This window comes from Lithobates pipiens, unplaced genomic scaffold, assembly GCF_037356315.1.
Source record: "Lithobates pipiens isolate NorthernLeopardFrog02 unplaced genomic scaffold, aLitPip1_a1.2 Scaffold_1, whole genome shotgun sequence".
Classification (NCBI taxonomy): domain Eukaryota; kingdom Metazoa; phylum Chordata; class Amphibia; order Anura; family Ranidae; genus Lithobates; species Lithobates pipiens.
This window is the reverse complement of record NW_027507685.1, coordinates 138762311-138785065: the sequence shown is the minus strand read 5'-3', so window position 1 is coordinate 138785065 and position 22755 is coordinate 138762311. Positions and strand designations below refer to the sequence as shown.

At 42.7% G+C, this 22755-nt stretch overlaps 1 protein-coding gene across 1 annotated transcript in view; it reads right to left on the bottom strand.

The window, feature by feature from the left end:
* The window catches only part of AK8 (adenylate kinase 8), a 283201-nt gene that overhangs the window by 252829 nt on the left and 7617 nt on the right, over positions 1–22755 (bottom strand). The window contains exon 2 of the mRNA XM_077477632.1: positions 18905–18989. Coding sequence (XP_077333758.1) covers positions 18905–18989 — 85 coding nt within the window. The remainder of the gene's footprint in view (positions 1–18904; positions 18990–22755) is intronic.

The following is a 22755-nucleotide window of genomic DNA, read 5'->3' as shown; positions in this document are numbered from 1 at the left end:
CCGCCGTTTGGTTCAATAGAGCGCCGGGAACATCACAGCTTTAATTTCAACAGCTGTGTGTTCCCTGTCGCGTGCCATCACATACAGCACCTCCCCCTTGTCTGGGGACTTTGATAGACAGATCACCCATCCAACCCATCTCCTGCGCTATACACCCTCCATGATGGGTGGCACCAGGCCCTGCCCCATTTCTGGCTCAATTATCGGCAGTTTTTTCCTTTCGGCAAATTGCCGAAAAGGGCATTTTCGGACGATATGTTTTGGCAGCTGAAATTTCGGTGCATCCCCACCTTTTACACTACAGATACGCAGCTATTAGTCTGTCAGCACAGGCACATGCAAAGAAGCACGCTACAGCTTTTTTAGGGTACTCTTTAGGCAAAATTTACATTTAATGATGTTCACTAATAGTGTAGCCAATCTTCACTTTCTGATTTCATGTCCACTTTAACCATCTAAACCCTGACCCTAACCTATATTTAACCTAACACTAAATGAATTTATTTAATTATTTTTAATTGTCATTTGTACCAAAAAAAAAAAAAAAAAGAGCAGCACTGAGATCTGTGGCAGCCTGGTAAGTGTGCTCCCTTTCACTGCAAGGTTTGCGAGTTGATATATGATAATATATGACAATAAAGTTTCCAAGATTCAAATTGTATACAAAAGTTCTATGTTATGAAATGTAACTTTATTTATTAAATCAAGCACCCCTCTTTAATGGGATCTTCATCTTCTAAGGAATGCTTTTGTCCTGGTTTCTTCCTAAGAAAGCTAACATGGATGCCTCCTTCGGGAATGCTCGTGATAAATATTCAAGCATTTCAAGTGGCATATCAAATAAAATGGTGGTGGAGAAACAACACATTGTTTAGAGCTAATTAAGCCTCATTTTTCTTGCATGTTTTGTTTAATTTATTTATTAATTTGCATCCGTTCACCAGAGAGTGTTTTCAAAATAGATTTGAGGTTTTTTTTTGTTTTGAGCTCAGGGAATTGTACTCTTTGTTTATGCACATACTACTTACTCCCAGACATTCCATTCCAGTTTTACAGGAAATAAAAGAAATATATGAGGATGAGTAATATGCTGAACGTACTAGAGGCTCATTATTTCTATATGGCCTTCATTTATAAAAGTGTCTGATAATTACCTGCAATGTTCCTGATTTCCAGCATCACATCTCATTGCCCAAATGGAGATAATGAGAACCCCTGGTGGTTGGAGGGGGATGGGAAGATTTTTCGACCTATAATTGTGCTTTTCTTTTTGTATGGAGTAAAGCAACCTTTCTCAACCAGAATTACCTGGAAGCTTGATGTTTCTCAGAAATTGCTAGGAGTTCCTTGAGCTATGATCAGTGGCAGATGCATCTCTCACCCAATGATGCCACCGGCATAGTTCTGATACCAACGTCACTGAGCATGGGACCAGTGAAGCTTCTCCTCTCATGTCTCAGGCAAGTATCCACAAGTACGAGTTATCTATATATGTATCTGTAGGGGGGTATTCTTACTACTGACCATCCATGTAAGGGGGAACTAAACCAACACCCAATGTAAGGAGCCACTTCTCAACTGGCAACCAATATAGGGGACCCTTGTCCAACTGACTACCAATATAAAGGGATCCTATTCTTACTGACTACCAACATAAAGGGGCCCTTCTCCAAATCTAAGGGGCAAAGGAAGTATTAAAAGAAAAATGCAGGTTTTGAAAAAAATAAACATCCATACTCACCTAGGTGGATACAACATTTATATGATGTTGCATCTGTCCCCCATAGCCTCTACATCAGGAGTCTTCCAACTATAGCCCTTCAGTTGTTCAGGAACTCCAATTCCCATCATGCCTAGTCATATATGTGAATGTCCGAGTTTTACAATGCCTCATGGGATAACTGAGTGATCAAAGACCACCGATTGCACAGTCCTTGGTCTTCAGTGAGCAGAGAGCCGATGACTTTCAGTCACCGACTCTCAACTCTGCCCCTCTAGCGCTGGAGCGACAGGCCATAGAGGAAGCGGGGACCTTCAGCCTGACACTAGGGGGATAATACAACTAAATAACTGTGCACATAGCTATCCCATTGGATGCAAGGCTGCATGGTCATAACAATCTAATAAAATGTCCCTAGTACATCAATGGAATGTTAGTCTCCCAGTAAAAAGTGCCTCTCAAGGATGACCTAGGCATGATTTATAGCTAGTATAAGCATCACTCTCCCAAAGGATTTCAACATGATGGCAGCCATACTGTACATGCACCACTTTCAGGTCCAGTGAGGAAACCCCTTGCATGTGAAACGAAGAAGTTTGGAATCACCAGGACTCTTCCTAGAGTGGGTCGCCCAGCCAAACTGAGCAATTGGGGGAGAAGGGCCTTAGCAGAACTTCACTAATCAGGCCTGTATGGTAGAGTGGCCAGACGAAAGCCACTCCTCAGTAAAAGGCACATGACAGCCCACTTGGAGTTTGCCAAAGGGCATCAAAAGGACTCTCAGACCATAAGAAACAAAATTCTCTGGTCTGAGATTGAACTCTTTGGCCTGAATGGCAAGTGTCATGTCTGGAGGAAACCAGGCAATGCTCATCACCTGGCCAATACCATCCCTAAAGTGAAGCATGGTGGTGGCTGCATCCTGCTGTGAAGATGTTTTTTAGCGGCAGGAACTGGAACTAGTCAGGATCGAGGGAAAGATGAATGCAGCAATAAACAGAGACATCCTTGATGAAAACCTGCTGCAGAGCGCTCTGGACTTCCAACAGGACAACAACCATAGGCACACAGCCAAGATAGCAAAGGAGTGGTTACGGGACAACTCTGTGAATGTCCTTGAGTGGCCCAGCCAGAGCCCAGACTTGAACCCAATTGAACATCTCTGGAGAGATCTGAAAATGGCTGTGCACCGACACTCCCCATCCAACCCGATGGAGCTTGAGAAGTCCTGCAAAGAAGAATGGGAGAAACTGCCCAAAAATAGGTGTGCCAAGCTTGTAGCATCATACTCAAAAAGACTTTAGGCTGTAATTGGTGTCAAAGGTGCTTCAACAAGGTATTGAGCAAAGGCTGTGTACCTATGTATACGTGTTTTTTTTGCTTTTTATTTTTAATATATTTGCAAATGATTCAAACAAAACTCTTTCACATTGTCATTATGGGATATGGTTTGTGGGATTTTGAGGGAAATAATTAATGTATTTCATTTTGGAATAAGGTTGTAACATAACAAGATGTGGAAAAAGTGAAGCGCTGAGAATACTTACCGGATGTACTGTATCCCTAGATGTATATTATACAGGTCCCCCTATTTGATATACATGTATCTAGAGATCCATTTTTTCATAGTGAGGTTGATCAGTCTGGCTTTTATTCATTTTTTTCATGTATGTATGCACCAAAAGTAGTCATAATAACAATAACAATAACAATTTTTTTTCTTTACTCTGACACATTTTATTCATTTTTCTTGACTACTGTGTTTATGGGCGTATAACATGCTGTCAGGTCACCTGAGACCAGGTGACAGATGCACTCCGTAGGTAGAAGCACACCGCTGGGTAGTGGACCTTAGGACTGACTGCTGCGGACTGTACCCAGGGAGATTCAGGACAAAGGTCTACAGGATCACTAACACAGATCCCAATGGGAGCTGGAGCATAGATTCCCCAGGGTGCGGAGTCTAAGAGCCAGCAGATGTTCGCCAGAGCCTCCAGTGGTGAGGATGGACTTCGCTGCAGTCTGGCTCCAGGTCGCGGCCCCTAGAGTCTCACAGTTCACGCTCACAGTAGACTACAGAAGAAGGAAGCAGCAGGCTGGGACGACAAGGATAGTAAGGGGATAAGGCAGAGGTCAGGGCAACTAGCAGACAGGAACAACAGAGTACACACCAAAGGTTCAGGGTCACAGGCAGACAGGGATGGTTGGGGACATGCCAAAAGGTCAAGGTCACAAGCAGACAGGAATCGGTGAGAACGCGCCAAGGTCGGTAACAGAGATAAAACGTAGAGCACACGGCAAGCAGGAAACAGTAAGACAAACACACAATGGATACACAATGGTTGATCAGCACTGCTGGCTTGCAGTGCACAGGTTAATATAGGGTTCCCTGATAGGACCTGGGGTGGAGCCATGCTTAGGGGAGAGGTTATAAAAACCACCAGGTGGAAGTGGCTGGCCTCTTAGTCTGACCACATGAGGAGAGGTAAGCAAACAGAGGAAGATTACTGCATAACCATGACAGTACCCCCCCTCTTACGAAGCCTCCCCCTCCCCCGCCTGGGTCCAGGCTTAAAGGGAAACTCCAGATGGAACCTCCTCAACAGATGAGGAGCAAAGACCTCAGATGCAGTGATCCAAGACCTCTCCTCAGGGCCAAACCCTTTCCAATGTACGAGGTACTGAAGAATGCCTTTACGGAGTCGGAAATCCAAAACTTGACTAACCGCATATTTTAGATTATCCTCAGAGACCGGAACCGGAGTAGGGAGAGGACTTATTGAGGACTAAAGGCTTTTTAGGAATGGGTAAGGGCATGATAAGACCATCATGAGTCTGAGCAGGGTCCCCCAGACCCTTAAAGATGAGCTGGACATCCAGCACAGGACCACCAGACTGAGCAGAGGTCAGTGGATCACTGAGGTCAGGTATGTTAGAAGGTGATGTGTCGTGAACACCTTACCCCCTATATATGTAGCATAACATTTAATGCACATCGGGAAATAAATTATCAAAGAGCATCCAACGAATTAAGCAACAACCAAATCGAACATCACACGAACCTCCCCCTGGGAGAAACACGTGAGGAACCCCATAAGGAACAACAATACATAAAAAGTACCACTTGGGACTGCATAACAACATATAGAACGTGTAACCAAAACGTTGAAACCCTTGCACAACACTTGTTCCCATTCTAGTCCCACCCCCCTCTCTGCCCAATCCCCCCCCCCCATTTCCCATATACATCTAAACGGAGACGTATGATGTGCGGGACACACTCATACTCCCAAATGCAAATAAATGCAGTGCACTAGAAACAACCCCTAGTTAGTATACTTCAACAATGACTAACAACAAACATAGTAAAGGGGGTAAAAATAGAAAAAATTAATAAATGAAGAATGATAAGTATAGATCCTTACAAGACTAGCATATGCTCTGTATATACATTATGACCCCCTACCCATCTCTCAAAAAAACAAAACAAAAAAAACAACAAATACAAACTATTCATGCTCATAAGGTAAATGCCATTGGAAGTATCAACTGTTTCTTCTATATGATTTTGAGGATTGCAATTCAACCGTTTGTTAATTACCGCATTGTAATACTCTATATATGTTTTTAGTGTATCTGTACCCTACCATTTCTTTTTCAATAAATAAAAGTTTTGAAAAAAAAAAAAAGGTGATGTGTCACAAGAGTCAAGCTGGATAGCTGAAACACAAACAGAATGCAGAGAACCCTGAGAAAAAGATTGAAAACCCCACCTGGCCGAATGAGGCAGTCTATCCAAAGGATGGATTGAGCCTCTTAAAGGACATAGTAGCAGTAGGGTGAGGCCAGGTTACAGAAGGTCCTGAACAAGAAGCAGGAAGCTCACTGGGCATGGGCTGGACTGGCATAACTGGTGCAGAGGCCAACTGAATAGTATTGTCAGGTGTTGTGACCATCTCAATCACATCACAGGGCACAGCGACTGTGGAACTTGCGGACAAGTTAGCCTGACTGTCCAAGGGAGATTAGGGACAGGCAAAGGTAAATGGTTATGCAAACTGGAGTGAATAATGGACTCAGATTCATAGGTGGGCCCTTAACCAGAGTGCCACATGACCTAGAGAGTGCATCAGTCCGACTATTGCAGGACACATCCCAGAGATCGCTATATACAGCGGGAAAGGGCAGAAGATACTGGGATGGTGGCAACAGGAAGTTTCTCTTTTGGGGTAACCTTGAGTAGGCAGGAAGAGGAGCAGGAGGAACCCCAAACCAGGATCTGTCCAGCAGACCAGTCAACGTGTGGAGAATGGAGCCGTAACCAAGGAAGACCTAATATGATAGGAGATGAAGCCTTAGGTAAGACAAGGAAGGATATCCACTCCTGGTGGAGTGTCCCTACTGACATCTTAACAGGAAGGGTCTGGAAGCGGATAGGGCCCAGGGTGGAGCCATGCTTAGAGAGGTTATAAAAACCACCAGGTTGAAGTGGCTGGCCTCTTAGTCTGCACACATGAGGAGAGGTAAGCAAACAGAGCAAGATTACTGCATAACCATGACACATGCACTTTTTCACCCTGAAAATCGGGTGCAAATAGTATGTGCGTGTTATTCACCGATACTGCAATTTGAGCTGCCTAGGAGGGAATAGGGAGGGGGGCGTGACGAACGCCGTCAGATTGCAAAAAGCGAGAATTTCCTTTTTACTCAGCGGCCTCTGTGATAGGAAGTCCTGTCTCCTGGGCTGGCATTGGACCAGTGTTCTGTCTATCATAGAAGCTGGTCCATGAGGCAGGACTTTGTATTAAAGAGGTTCCCGAGTAAACAGGAGATTCTCGGTGTATGTAATCTGATGGCACTCATCCCGCCTCCCCTCCCTGTCCCCTCAGAGGCAGCAGTAATCTGAGTTCAGGCTGCAGATGGGCATTGATCAGGCTGCATTCATGGCAATGGTGAGGCTGCATTCATGGCAATGGTGAGGGTGCATATGGCCATTGATCAGGATGCAGATGGGCATTGATGGGCAATTGTGAGGCTGCAGATGGGCATTGATCAAGCTACATTGATGGGCAATTGTGAGGCTGCAGATGGGCATTGATCAGGCTGCAGATGGCATTGATCAGGCTGCAGATGGGCAATGGTAAGGCTGCAGATGGGCAATGGTGAGGCTGCATTGATGGGCACTGACCCTTATTTTACTTCAAAGATCTTTATTTAAAATGTATGTTTTTTTCCTGAAACTTCCCTCCTAAAATGAAGGTGCATGTTATAGGCCTGTGCGTGTTATATGCCGATACATATGGTAATTTGTGTTGGGTTAGATATGCCTTTGTATTCTAGACAGACTATAAGCTATAGACATTGAAAATTAATAATTAAGCATTTTATCGTCATTGTTACTTTATATTTTTGATACATAAGGATTACAAAACATAAACTACCCCCTACTTTTTTTTTCCTTGATGGATGCCAAATACTTGGATACAATGGTATCCAAGATTCAGCGACAGGGCGATATTGCACTCAGGGATAGCAACAAATCCCCTGATATAATATACATTTATCTAGGGATACATTGCACATTTATTTCATATTGAGGTTGAGCTAAGTCAGCCTTTTATTCCTTTTTTTCTTTATTCACAGCAGTAGCATCAGGACAAATCTCTGCTGTAGTGCCATTAAACAACCAGTGGGAGGCAGAAGAGTACAGAAATCCCAAAAGATCCAATACTCAGCTTTGTGCTGGCTGCATCTGCTATTCCTCTCATTTCTCTGGCTGCTGAATACAGCCCGCACGTGTACACACCTGCTATTCCTTTATCCGAGCTGCCACTGAGTTTAGAATTCATTAACTCTAATCCAGCAACTAACTAACTCAAGGATGCCAGCAACCAAGGAGTTGTTAGCGCAGGCAGGGAGAGAGGCCCAGTTCACTTCTGACAAAAAGCCATCATTACGAGGCTTAAAACAACACAGCCAACTGTATGGGGAGCAGAGAACATTAAACATTGATAAGTGAAAACATCTGCTCTCCAAGCTCCCTGCACTCTTCAACAGCCAGTACATTCTATTAGGTTTCTGGACCGATCTACTGTGGTTTGACATTGTTTAAAGAGAATGTATGTGCAAAAATGAAGAGGAACACGCCATTCCCAGAAGCTGCTTATTACATCTAATACCGTTATTAAATTATTCACTTGTTGATCATCCCAGATGCAATGTCATAGGTCAAGATCTGCCTTTTCACAAGTTTTTAAAAATCTCACCCAAAAGTCCTTTGGTACCCGCACTTTTATGGTAATTATACATATTATGGTACACTACAATTAAAAATGAAAACTGAACCTTGAAATTCATACGGGAAGCCCCCTGCCTAGGGCTTCCGTTTGGGGAAAGAGGATGCATGATGGTTCTGGATCTCAGATAGGTACTGGACCCCATGAAGTGAAGCTGAAGCTTCGCTATGGCAATTTTTACATAGTTACGTTGGCCCAGCTTGGATCAGCAGAAGTATGTACTGCATGTAGTCTAGGGGTCGACCGATATTGTTTTTTTCAGGGCCGTTGCGATACCGATTTTTCGGCTGCCTTTAAGGCCGATAGCCCAAATGGGATGCTGATATTCTGTAGATTTATAGGTTTTTATTTTTACACTGTCCTTTTACATTTTTTTTTAATCACGGTTATTGCTGTCACAAGGAATGTAAACATCCCTTGTGACAGTAATAGGCAGTGACAGGTACTCTTTATGGAGAGATCGGGGGTTTATAAGACCCCAATCCACTCCACTGCACTTAAAAGTATTCAAAATGCCAAGCTCTGCGTTTTTGAATACTTTCTATTTTTTTTTTCTGGTGCCTTTGGGATGCCAGTAATCCGTAAGTGATGTCATGACATAGTTTCCGAACAATCAGCTTTGTTCGGGTCTCTGGTCAGCCGGAACATGTTGGCTGGTCGGTCGGGCCTCTACGTCGGATGGAGGACCTGGGCTGAGCAGCAGAAGGTGGCGGGGGGGGGGGGGGGTACATCCACTCACGATACATGTGATAATGGTCAAGTGGCTACTTAGTAACACCGGTTGGTATTACCAGAAAGCTGACCGTCCTCTCTAAGAATGGTTACTGGGGTGATGTTTGCAGGTGCAGCATCACCCCGGTACAACCACTGGAAGCAATATCGGTAAGTCTGTTACCAATACCGATTCTTCAAAAAAGTGGATATCGGACGTACCAATAATCGGTCGACCCCAGTATGTACCATACCTGTGGGATCCCTGTGGAAGCTGGAAATTATTGTAGCATGCACCACTGCTACAATGATCATTGCTGGCTTCTGGGTCCCACGCCAGGCGGTTGCCTTGAGGTTACCCGCTCAGCTTGGGCACCATTCAGAGAACACTTTCATTTTCTCAATGAATGCAAAGCTCTCTTTTATTGGACCGAGGTGGAGATTTGTAATGTTACTGTATCGCCTTTTCACCAGTGTTAATTTCGTCGACCTAAAATATTTTAGTAGACTAAATGAATACTATTTTAGTCTACTAAAATACGACTAAAACAATTCAGATGACTTAAATAGGCTTAAACTAAAATGCCATTTTAGTCAAAAGACTATGACTAAAACTAAATTGAATGTATATCACAACGGCTAAATCTGTGTCTGTAGTGCATGTTTAAACCTTAATACCATAAATAATAAACATGTTATTAGATTTTTACTTCAGGAGTATATAACGTTTAACAGTTCTAAAGAAATAATGCATTAAACTTTAACTACACCCATTTGATTTTTGTAGACTAAAATGTACTGGAGAGTTTGGTCAACTAAAACTAAAACTCAGATGAATAAAATATGACTAAAACTTAAATGGCATTTGAATCGAAATTGTATGTCAAAATTAACACTGCTTTCTACCTTGTCCAGTGGCTTCGGGAGGGGGGGGGGGGGCGCTGACGGGGGCTGGAGCACTGAGTGTGCCCCCAAAATGCCCCGGGTCATATGATGGACGTCCCACTGGTCCAATGGAACGTGCGACGTTCATCATAGGTGCTGCCGGGTCCACGAGAAGGTGGGAATGACACTGTGGCCATGCGGGGCAGTGGGAGATCCCCGTTAGCTCTGTGTAAATGGGCAGGCAGCAGAGTGGCTCTGTCTGGCTCTCTCTCCCTGGTGCGTGCAGCCTGCTGTCTCAAAGTGGTCATGGATGAGATGGACTACACTACACAGGTAAGGTTGAGCTGCAGCAGTGTCAAGCGGTCCCCTGTCACGGGGGGGGGGGGGGGTCAGTGTATGTGTCAAGGGGGGTCAGTGTATGTGTCAAGCGGGGGTCAGTGTATGTGTCGGGGGGGTGTCAGTGTATGTGTCGGGGGGGTGTCAGTGTATGTGTCGGAGGGGTCAGTGTATGTTTCACGGGGGTCAGTGTATGTGTCACGGGGGTCAGTGTATGTGTCACGGGGGTCAGTGTATGTGTCAGGGAAGGTCAGTGTAGGTGTCAGGGAAGGTCAGTGTAGGTGTCAGGGAAGGTCAGTGTAGGTGTCAGGGGGAATCAATGTAGGTGACAGGGGTTAGTGTATGTGTCGGGGGGGTCAGTGTAGGTGTCAGAGGGATCAATGTAGGTGTCAGGGGGAATCAATGTAGGTGTCAGGGAGGTCAGTGTACGTGTCGGGGGGTCAGTATAGGGGTCTGTTAGGTCAGTGTAGGGGGCAGGAAGGTCAGTGTAATGGTCAGGTAGGTCAGTTTAGTGGTTAGCAAGGATGAGCACTGAGCCAGGCAGCAACCAGCAAGTGAGCCTAACGCTGCTGCCGCCGGGCTTGGACTTCGGGCTAAAGCCCCTGGTCTTTTGCAACGCCCCTGACCTTGTCCAATGAGAGAATGCTTTGCATTCATAGAGAAAATGTTAAATAAATGGAGCCCATTCCAAGAGAGCGACCTCATGTGTTTACAATGCAGCAGGGCAGCCGCTCGACAAGAGACTCAGAAGCTAGTGGAGGTCAATGTAGAAGGCCTACTACAGTGATTTCCAGTTTCCATGGAGATCCCACAGGTATAGTACACACCAGAAGATGCCCATATACTATCGGCAGTCTAGCTCCTATCTCTTGTAAAGGGGATTGTAAGTGTGATTTTATACTTTTTATTAAATAAACAGAATTACTAGAATATGAGAGTTTTCTCCCTCTGTTGATGAGGGTGGGTTATGAGCGACGTCAGCACTGGCAGCTGCAAATCCCATGTTACCAGCCCGTGGCCTATCTAGGAGCATAGAGATCAATCAAGCACCCTCTCACCAGAATTAAGGGTGTTAAACCCTTATGCCAAGTAGCTGGGGGTCCATTCTTTCCGGTAAGGGCACGAGAGGAGTGTGCGCTACACTTCACAGCATGATGTTTTTGGAGCTCTTCAGCACTTTGTTGATTAATATTTGAGCATTGAGCACTTTATAAAAAGAAAGTTCATTGTAGAATGAGCATTTTTGGGACACTATAAGAATACATTTCGCAGACTATTTCATTTATTTTATTATTGCATGTAGTTTAATATGTTTTAGTTTAGTTTTAGTTTAATTCATATGTATTTTGATACACACTGTAATGCTCTGTGGCTTATTATGTAAAGAACCATGTGATATGCAGTCCTTAGAAATAGAAATTAAACATGCCGCATGATTGGGAGCCCCTCCTTCCGACCACGGGCATCACAGCCAGCTTCCAGTGTCCGCAAGGAGCTAAATGATTCACAAAATGATTAACATTAAGCTGCCAATGTCTACAGATAGCTCTATAAACTTTAAAGGATTATATAGTTCCCCTTTAAAATAAGAATGTTGAACTCTAAGCAGAGAACTGAATGTTTTTCTCTAAAAAATGACAGCAAGCCTTTGAGTATTGTCTACTGCTAAAGTGCCCGGCACATCCGTGTTTTATATCTATTGATTTAAAGTCCGCTACAAAAACTACAGACAAAAGCTAGAAGATTTGTTTTGATTTCCAGGTTTGTTATGTGCTAAAAGAATTCCGACTTGCCATGCTCCCCCTGGATTATGTGTCAATAAGATGAACGTTGAGTGATATCTATGGAGAATGTTGGTGAATAAATGTGTAGACAATCAGCTCCATCGGTTTCTCAAACCCCATTTACACTGATTGTGGAAATAATCACTGCTGGGCCTTCTCTCTTTCTTGGGAATAAGGCAGTCTATATTGCTCAGACCTGGAGGAAGCCTTTCTCCATTATCGTTCTTATCAATGGATATGATGCATTAAAATAGCCATGAACCTAGATGACGACTCCAAGAGAACCAGTCATGGCTGAGCTTTCATACTAATCTGAACATTTAGGGGCCATTTACATTTGTGTGGTGTACTAATTCAGGTGTGTTATTTCAACATAAATGCGTGTTGCATTAAAATGAATGGTCTTCCACATTATCATTATTGTGGCTCAAATTTTTATTGTTTCATCACTCAGACTCTGCCAGTTGGGCTTGGTGGAGGGCCTAGTTCCCACTGTGGTGGAGGGCCTAGGGCCCACTATGATGGAGAGCCTAGTTCCCACTGTGGTGGAGAGCCTAATTCCCACTGTGGTGGAGGGCCTAGTGCCCACTGTGGTGGAGGGCCTAGTGCCCACTGTGGTGGAGGGCCTAGTGCCCACTGTGGTGGAGGGCCTAGTGCCCACTGTGGTGGAGGGCTTAGTGCCCACTGTGGTGGAGGGCCTAGTGCCCACTGTGGTGGAGGGCCTAGTGCCCGCTGTGGTGGAGGGCCTAGTGCCCGCTGTGGTGGAGAGCCTAGTTCCCACTGTGGTGGAGAGCCTAGTTCATGCTGTGGTGGAAAGCCTAGTTCCCGCTGTGGTGGAGGGCCTAGTTCCCACTGTGGTGGAGGGCCTAGTTCCCACTGTGGTGGAGGGCCTAGTTCCCACTGTGGTGGAGAGCACTCTGCTTAGGCCGGCCATAGATGGTGCAAATGTTTTTCCTGCAACCACGGGTTGCAGGAAAGAAATTTGCATGATTTTCCCCATCAACACAGACAGTGCTGACAGGGGTATCCCTGCTGCCGAATAATTGTCTGCTGAGAAGCTGTTCCTGCCAGGAGAAGACAGTGTTTATTGCTAGTGGCTATAGCAGCCACTAGTGATAATAGCATGTGAATCTGGCAAGCTGGTTGTACCCAAGTTGATTGATAAATTAACTTGGTACATTTAGCCTGCCCACACACAGTTCAAATCTCAGCCAGTTCCTGCTAAACCAGATTTGAACCGTCTCTGGCCAGCCTATTCTCTGGCCATTCCCCAGTCGATGTCCATTAGTGACGAAACACGTAGGGTAGAGCCTTACGACGGTGACGTCATCACATTTTTTCCCTCAGGAGGTGGATGGGCAAATTACACAGGAAGTGAATAGAAGTCTCCGGAAATGCAGCTGTTCCATTTTTAACAAACACTGCTGTATCGCTTTTAAATGGCTTCTACTTTGGAAGAGCAGATCAACTTGTTTTATTAAATTTGCTTTTATTTAGTATTACACTATGGGAGCCTTTCTTTTTATGTTTTCTGAGTATCATTGGTCCCAGCTGCAGTTCCAGACAGCCTTTTAAAGGTCTTGGGGAGAACTAGCCATTCTCTAAGCTTGGCGAGACCACTGATTAGTGGTCACAGCGATCTGGTAAGCAGATTACTTATTCACCTGGGTGTGGAGTTGGATGCACTTATATAAAGGACTTTTTCATGGATTTCTCCACTGCAAACTATCATCTCTAAATGGAGGGGTGTTCATTGTTTGATATATGGACTTGAATCTCAATGGGACTCTGCCTTAATTTTCTTATTACTTGATTATTCTCAATGGGCCTCTGTCTTAATTTTCTCATCACTTGTTTAATTGATCACTAATTTTATTAGTGCTGCATTTCATTCGTATATTTTATGGCCGGCCTATACACACGGGGCAAATGTCGGGCGGTATTGGCCAATTTAATAGAAACTGACCGACATTTGGTATGTCATTTGGTAAAATTTATTTTATTTTGATTCGTTATTTCCATAAATTTGTTCAGTTAAATTTGTTAATCCGTTTAATTCGTTGTTGGACTTGGTTTCCTTTATTCGCATTTGAATCGCTACAAATTTTCCAAATTCTAATAGTTTTTGAATTCACATAGTTTTCCTATTTCCAAAGAGAATAAAATAGAATTGAAAATAAAGGAATAGAATAGAAAACAAATTAATAGAATAGAAAAGAACATAACAGAAAATAAAAGCATAGAATACAACTGAGTAAAACAGAACAAAATGGAATATAAAATAAAAGAACAGAATAGAATAGAAACAAATATAATAAAAGAATAGAATAAAATAGAAAGAATATAACAATCTTCTGAAATTGAAATAGAAAATAATATAATTCAAAAACAATAGAATAGAATAGAAAGATTATAACCATTTCCTAAAATTCAAATAGAATCAATTTAAAATTTGAATATAATAGAAAATAGATTATAATGCAATAGAAAATAACAGAATAGTATAGGAAAAAACAACAGAATAGAAAGAATATAACCATCTTCCTATTCAAATCTATTATTTCTTATCAAATTGATTCTATTTGAATTTTGGGAAATGATTATATTCTTTCTATTCTATTGTTTTGTTTTTTAATGCTATTCTTTTTCTATTTGTTGTTTTATTCTATTCTAGTGAAATATTTTAATTTCCTATTCTTTTCTATTCAAATTGGGATTTATTATATTCAAATTTCTGAAGATGGTTATATTCTTTTTATTCTATTCTATTCATTTCTATTCTATTCAGTTTTTTTGTTTTACAATCTATTTTGTTCTGTTTTACTGTATTATATTCTATTCTTTTATTTTCTGTTATAATCTTTTCTATTTATTATATTTTTTTCTGTTCTATTCCTTTATTTTCTATTCTAATTTGGAAAACAAATCAAAAACTATTTGAATTTGAAAACTATTTGAATCTGAAAACTATTCAAATTTTTTCCGTTAATTTGTTTAAATTCAGTACTTTTGTAATTCGGAAATTCGAATACATCCGAATTTCCCAAAAATGAAAATTCCTCAGAATGAAACAAACTGCACATGTCTAACATTTGATCCGTGTGGGTGGAAGCCGTCTGAAATCACCAAAAAAAAGGTCTGCTAATTGGCTCACACTGCCAGAGCGCTGACCGAAGTGTTCTGGCGGCGGGGGGGGGGGGGGCCTTCTGTAAGCTGTAAGTTTTTTTTCACCGATGATAGAAAACCACAGCCGCTGGAGGTGCTCACAGGGCTGGAGGAAATGTATAGGGGAGTCCACCCCCAAACAGACATCACTTCCACCCTATACACACAGGGGTCATAAAACTTCTCCTCCAGCCCCGTGAGCGCCTCTAGTGGCTATGATTTTCTATCATTAGCAGGGACACGATGTAGGTTTGGAGAGTTGACAAGATATTTACTTTTTAATGTAAGTTGTTATAGCATTTTAAATAAGAAAAAAAACGGTATTGATTAGGGTTGTCCTGATACCACTTTCTTAAGACCAAGTACAAGTACCGATACTTTTTTCAAGTACTCACCAATACCGATTACCGATATATATTTTTTTACACGCACTGATAGGTGGCACGCACTGATGGGCACTGATAGGTGGCATGCACTGATGGGCACTGATAGGTGGCACACACTGATAGGAGGCACGCACTGATGGGCCCTGATAGGTGGCACACACTGATGGCTGGCAGTGGCACTGGCTAGATGGGCACTGGCTAGATGGGCGGGATTTTAAAGCAAGCAACGGTGTAACGGTGTAACAACATATTCGGCGACCCATCACAGTTTACTACGGAAGCAACGTTCTGTCGCCACCATCTTGCTACACCCCACAATCGTCCACACTATGGATACACTAAGAAGGGGGAAAGCGGACATGTTGTTACACCCACCGGAGTTTTGCTTTATACACGTATTTATAACAGTAAAGTCAGTTTATATAGTGAAATACAGGACTTAGAACTCTGTGTGACTGGTTAGGATGTCGAATTTTAAAAGCAGCAAACTTTTGTCAGATTAGTAAAACTGTGAGATGATCAGGGATGCCGCTGCTTTTAAAATTCAAGATCTAAGTAGTCAGACGGAGTTCTAAGTCCTGTATTTCACTATATAAACGCACTTTACTGTTATAAATACGTGTAAAATGCAAAACTCTGGTGGGTGTAACAACATGTCCGCTTCCCCCTTCTTAGTATATCCTTAGTGTGGACGAGTGTGGGGTGTAGCAAGATGGTGGAGACGGAAAGTCACTTCCGTAGCAAACTGTGATGGGTCGCCGAATATGTCGTTACACTGGCAACACAGAGTGTCCCTTCCATTACCGAATGTGACGGCTCCTCTCTCTGCCCTGCCATCTGCTCCACCCACTGACTCCGCCCGCTGACTTCCTGTGTCTCCCATCACAGGTATCGGCTAAGGCATCGGTCCCGATACCAATACTAGTATCGGTATCGGGACAACCCTAGTATAGATGCAACCCTACTGTTCACTTTCCATTGTCAAGGATGACCTATCCCATGGTACCTTGCTACCAGCAAGCAGTGATTCCTGTACTGACTCCGCCTCCTGAAATGCCTCCTCTCAGTGCCTCTGTAGCTCAGAAGGCAGGCTCTGTGATATGTGACACAGCAGTGCGACTCTCAGGGCATTCGGTTCATAGAATTCAAGGGAGTAAATGTGTGGGGATCTTCACAGTACATGTACACATTTCAAGATTGTTCAGAGCAATGGGAGTAGGCTAGAAAAAATTTACAGTTACTTTATAAAAAAAAAAATACTATGACGAAACACATAGGGCAGGGCCTATGACGGCAACGTCATCGCGTTATTCTTTTCAGTACAGCCAGTAGGAGCGCTGCATACTCTGTATCTGCCGAGTTTCAATACATGGTGTTTTACATTGGATTCCTGTAAGTGTTTCTTTTATCCTTTTAACACTGTGCACTATGAGAGCGCTTCTTCTGTTTTTATCTTTGAGTGTTGCTAGAGCGAGGTGATCATTGACATTGAGTAAGTGGTATCTACTATCTGTCTGGCATGTGGAACAAGGTCCCTCTTTGCTGCTAATTTGGTTCGGCATCACAGCCTTTCTGCAATTGTCTGTCATCTGTCACGGAGCACAGAGGAGAACTGTTTTTGTGACGATTGTTGACTTCTTTACTATATGGACATTTTCTTTTTGTTTTTCAACTTTTAATATCATCTGTGTGCACTTGTTTTTACCACCTTCTCACCATTTGTGTATACTTGTATGCCATTCACAAGTTTTCAGGGTATATGTAAATCCATTTACTCAAAATATCTATTGTTTGGTATCAGGGATATGATAGGATTAAGGTTTGTTCCTCTCTTATTTTTTTATAATATTTTTTTATTGGTTTTCACTACTTTAGCACTGCACTGTACTGTATTTAGAACATTTTTGTAATGTTTTGTTTTGTAAAATTTTTGAGCAGTTTATAGGGCTTTTTCTCTTTGTATGGGAATAAATGAAATGTGAGTGTGTGCTGCTAAAGTGGGGCCATTAACCACTTCAGCCTCGGAGCATTCGGCTGGCCAAAGACCAGAGCACTTTTTGCGATTTGGCACTGCGTCACTTTAACTGACAATTGCGCGGTCATGTGACGTGGCTCCCAAACAAAATTTACGTCCTTTTTTCCCCCACAAAAAGTGCTTTCTTTTGGTGGTATTTGCGCTATAAACAAATAAAAAAGGCCCAAATTTGGAAAAAAAACATTATTTTTAACTTTTTGCTATAATAAATATCCTTAAAAAATATATAATTTTTTTTTCCTCATTTAAGGCTTATTCATATGCTTCTACATATTTTTGTTAAAAAAAATTGCAATAAGCGTTTATTAATTGGTTTGCGCAAAAGTTATAGCGTCTACAAAATAGGGGATAGTTTTATGGCATTTTTATGGATTTTTTTTTTTACTAGTAATGGCGGCGATCAGCGATTTTTATTAATATTTTTTACTTTTTACAATAATAAATATCCACAAAAAATATATTAAAAAAAACATTTTTTTCCCTCAGTTTAGGTCGATTCGTATTCTTCTACATATTTCTGGTAAAAAAATTGCAATAAGCGTTTATTAATTGGTTTGCGTCATTTACTAGTAATGGCGGTGGCGATAAACGATTTTTATCGTGACTGCAACATTATGGCGGACACATTGGACACTTTTGGTACTAATTTGGAACCATTCACATTTATACAGCCATCAGTGCGATTAAAAATGCACTGATTACTGTGTAAATGTGACTGTCAGTGAAGGGGTTATCCACTAGGTGGCACTGTAGGGGTTAAGTGTGTCCTAGGGAGTGATTCTAACTGTGGGGGGGGGCACAACACAACACTGATCACCGCTCCTGATTACAGGGAGTGGTGATCAGTGACACTGTCACTAGGCAGAACAGGGAAATGCTTGTTTACATTAGCATCCTCTCCATGAGACAATCGCGGGTACATCGAGTCTGTGGGACCCACGGTCAGACTCACGGAGCTCACAGTGGACATGCGTGCACGCCTGCTATGCAAGCCTTGCGAGATCACGTACAATAACGTGATTTTGCACAACGGATCCAACCTGCCACAGTAAAACTGAGGCGGCTGGTCCGCAAGCGGTTAAGCTGCTAAAGAGGGGCTCAGTTCACACTTGTGCAGGATGCGAGATCACATGCGATGTCCGTGCTAAGCGATTTCAGCCATACAGATAGTATGGCTGAACTCGCATCGCATTCGGACCAGACTTGCACAGGACCCTTTTTTTGGTCCTGGTGTGCTGGTGACATTACAGTCTATGACTGTTTACAGTTCCAGCCGGTGGTCGCTTCAGCACCCAATTGAAAATACAGCCGCCATTTCTCCAGGAACCTGTATGTTGGGAATATTGTATTGGCACACTTGCAATGCCAGCGCCTCAGAGAGGAGGGGGAGAAGCGAGGCTTCGGGCAGTCGCATCGTTGGACCGCGGGACAGGTGAGTGTTTGTTTATTAAAAATCAGCAGCTACACATTTTGTAGCTGCTGATTTTTAAATGGGTGGAACTCCGCTTTAAGGTCAATGATACAACAATAACACAATAAGTGGTCACTGAAAATACACTATAATGCACAACACAAGGGTCGCTTACCGTCATCATTATCCTTCCGCAAGTGGTCAATCATATACTGGATGGGATCTTCTGGTCTGTCAATGAGGAGCTTTTGCACCATTTTCTAAAAAAAAATTAATATTATTTCCCATAATTATACAGACAGCAGTACATAGAATCGCTCACATCAGTCCCTTCCCAAAACTGCTGACAATGTAAGGCCTCTGCCAAAGTGAAATACACACAATATCGGGACCATTTGGGCTTTCTGACCTCTTAAAATTGGCATTACTGTTCCGGGTGCTGTGTATATTTCAACACATGAATTATGACATTATTTAGGTGAATGAGAACAACCTTTATATACTTCGCTGGTGAAGGATATTTATTTTAGAGGAGTTATTATGAAGTTTCCTTCAATTTGCATATAAACACTAACCATTTAACTTGAATTTATGAATGAAGCCTGCATATGCTATTTGCAGGATTCATTCACACAGAAGAGAGGAAACCCTCCTCTAAACCTGGCACATTACTCCCGGAGAGCCAGGGGGAAGGGGGAGAGGGATTCCAGCATTCTTGCTAGCCACATATGTAATCATTTTTATTCTTGGTGTTTTGATATGGATCCAAGATCGGTTCTCATAAATCAACCACTAATGCCACGTACACATGAGCGGAATTTCCATCAGAAAAATCTTGAATGGTTTTTCCAACAGAATTCCGTTAAAGCTTGGCTTGCATACACACGGTCACAGAAAAATTCTCGGAACTTTCGACCGTCAAGAACGCGGTGATGTACAACATTACGACAAGCCGAGAAAATTAAGTTCAATGCTTAAGAGCATGCGTCGAATTGTTTCCGAGCATGCATAGGAATTTTGTGCGTTGTAATCAATATAGAGGATCGGAATTTCCGATCAGAAAAATAGAGAGCCTCCTCTTAGGCCGCGTACACACGCGCGGACTGTTCGCCCAACTTTGTCCGTCCAACAGTTTCAGCAAACAGTCCGCTCAAAATTAGCATGGACGGACATGCCCACACACGACGAACGAACAGTTTGCTGAAACCGTGCGCGATGACGTGAACAGCACGTACGACGGGACGAAAAATACGACGTCCTATACACTGCATTATAGCTTTCGGCGTGAAAATCCTTTCTGAGCATGCGCGCAACTTTGTTTGACGAACAAGCCTACACACGAGCGGGCTGTTCGCTGAAACAAGGTTTCAGCGGACAGTTTTTCGGAAATTCCAAAAAACCTTGTCCGTCCAACTGTCCGCTGAAACTGTCCGCTGAAAGCCCACACACGAGCGGACTGTCCGCCCAAACACTGTTCAGCGGACAAAGTTGGGCGAACAGTCCGCCCGTGTGTACGCGGCCTTAATCTTTTGCTGGCGAAAATTCAACCAGTAAAAGTCTGATGGAGCATACACACGGTCGGAATTTCTGACCAAAAGCTCATGACGGACTTTTGCTGGTGGAATTTCCAATCGTGTGTATGGGGCATCACACATTTGTGTTTCTTTTGCCACGGACACACGAACGGAATTCTCGTCGTAAAAAGCTCTGATGGTTTTCCCGATGGAATTTCCGACAGAAATCCACTCAAGCTGTCTTGCCTACACACGGTCACACCAAATTCTGATCGTTTAGAACGTGGTGACGTACAACACGTACGACGGGATTAGAAAAAGGAAGTTCAATAGCCAGTAGCCAATAGCTTCTGTCTCGTAGTTGAATCTGAGCATGCGTGATTTTTGGCGTGTCTGAATTGCATACACAGGATCGGAATTACCATCGGGAAAATTGAGAACATGCTATCAATTTTTGGCTGGAGGAAATTCGGACAGCTAAATTCTGATGAAGCATACACACGGTCGCATTTTCCAAAGAAAAGCTGTCATCGGTCATTTTCTGCCCGGAATTCCGATCGTGTGTATGTGGCATTTGAGTAAAATCCTGGTCCAAAAAACCCCCATAGTTTGTTATTTATATATTATAGATGTTTAAATAGTGCCAACAATTTAGGCAGATCTTTACATCTAGCCCCAGCTCTCCTAGAGCCTAGACAATCTAATCCAGCATTTCTCAACCTTTTTTCAGTCCAGGCCCCCTTTAACCACTTAAGGATCAAGCCTCTTTTTTAGATGTGTTGTTTACAAGTTAAAAACATTTTCTTTTTGCTAGAGAATTACTTAGAACCCCCAAACATTATAATTTTTTTTCTAACACACTAGAGAATAAAATGGCGGTCGTTGCAATACTGCCACACCGTATTTGTGCAGTGGTCTTACAAGCGCACTTTTTGTTTTGGAGAAAATACACTTTTTTTAATTAAAAAATAAGACAACAGTAAAGTTAGCCTAATTTTTTTATATTGTGAAAAATACAGTGCCTTGTGAAAGTATTCGGCCCCCTTGAACTTTTCAACCTTTTGCCACATTTCAGGCTTCAAACATAAAGATATAAAATTTTTATTTTTTGTGAAGAATCACCAACAAGTGGGACACAATTGTGAAGTGGAACGAAATCTATTGGATTTTTGAAACTTTTTTAACTAATAAAAAAATGAAAAGTGGGGCGTGCAAAATTATTCGGCCCCCTTGCGTTAATACTTTGTAGAGCCACCTTTTGCTGCGATTACAGCTGCAAGTCGCTTGGGGTATGTCTCTATCAGTTTTGCCCATCGAGAGACTGAAATTCTTGCCCATTCTTCCTTGCAAAACAGCTCGAGCTCAGTGAGGTTGGATAGAGAGCGTTTGTGAACAGCAGTTTTCAGCTCTTTCCACAGATTCTCGATTGGATTCAGGTCTGGACTTTGACTTGGCCATTTTAACACCTGGATACGTTTATTTGTGAACCATTCCTTTGTAGATTTTGCTGTATGTTTGGGATCATTGTCTTGTTGGAAGATAAATCTCCGTCCCAGTTTCAGGTCTTTTGCAGACTCCAACAGGTTTTCATCCAGAATGGTCCTGTATTTGGCTGCATCCATCTTCCCCTCAATTTTAACCATCTTCCCTGTCCCTGCTGAAGAAAAGCAGGCCCAAACCATGATGCTGCCACCGCCATGTTTGACAGTGGGGATGGTGTGTTGAGGGTGATGAGCTGTGTTGCTTTTACGCCAAACATATCGTTTTGCATTGTGGGCAAAAAGTTTGATTTTGGTTTCATCTGACCAGAGCACCTTCTTCCACATGTTTGGTGTGTCTCCCAGGTGGCTTGTGGCAAACTTTAGACAAGACTTTTTATGGATATCTTTGAGAAATAGCTTTCTTCTTGCCACTCTTCCATAAAGGCCAGATTTGTGCAGTGTACGACTGATTGTTGTCCTATGGACAGACTCTCCCACCTCAGCTGTAGTTCTCTGCAGTTCATCCAGAGTGATCATGGGCCTCTTGGCTGCATCTCTGATCAGTCTTCTCCTTGTCTGAGCTGAAAGTTTAGAGGGACGGCCAGGTCCTGGTAGATTTGCAGTGGTCTGATACTCCTTCCATTTCAAAATGATCGCTTGCACAGTGCTCCTTGGGATGTTTAAAGCTTGGGAAATCTTTTTGTATCCAAATCCGGCTTTAAACTTCTCCACAACAATGTTACGGACCTGCCTGGTGTGTTCCTTGGTCTTCATGATGTTCTCTGCGCTTTCAACTGAACCCTGAGACTATCACAGAGCAGGTGCATTTATACAGAGACTTGATTACACACAGGTGGATTCTATTTATCACCATCAGTCATTTAGGACAACATTGGATCATTCAGAGATCCTCGCTGAACTTCTGGAGTGAGTTTGCTGCACTGAAAGTAAAGGGGCCGAATAATTTTGCACGCACCACTTTTCAGTTTTTTATTTGCTAAAAAAGTTTAAAATATCCAATAGATTTCGTT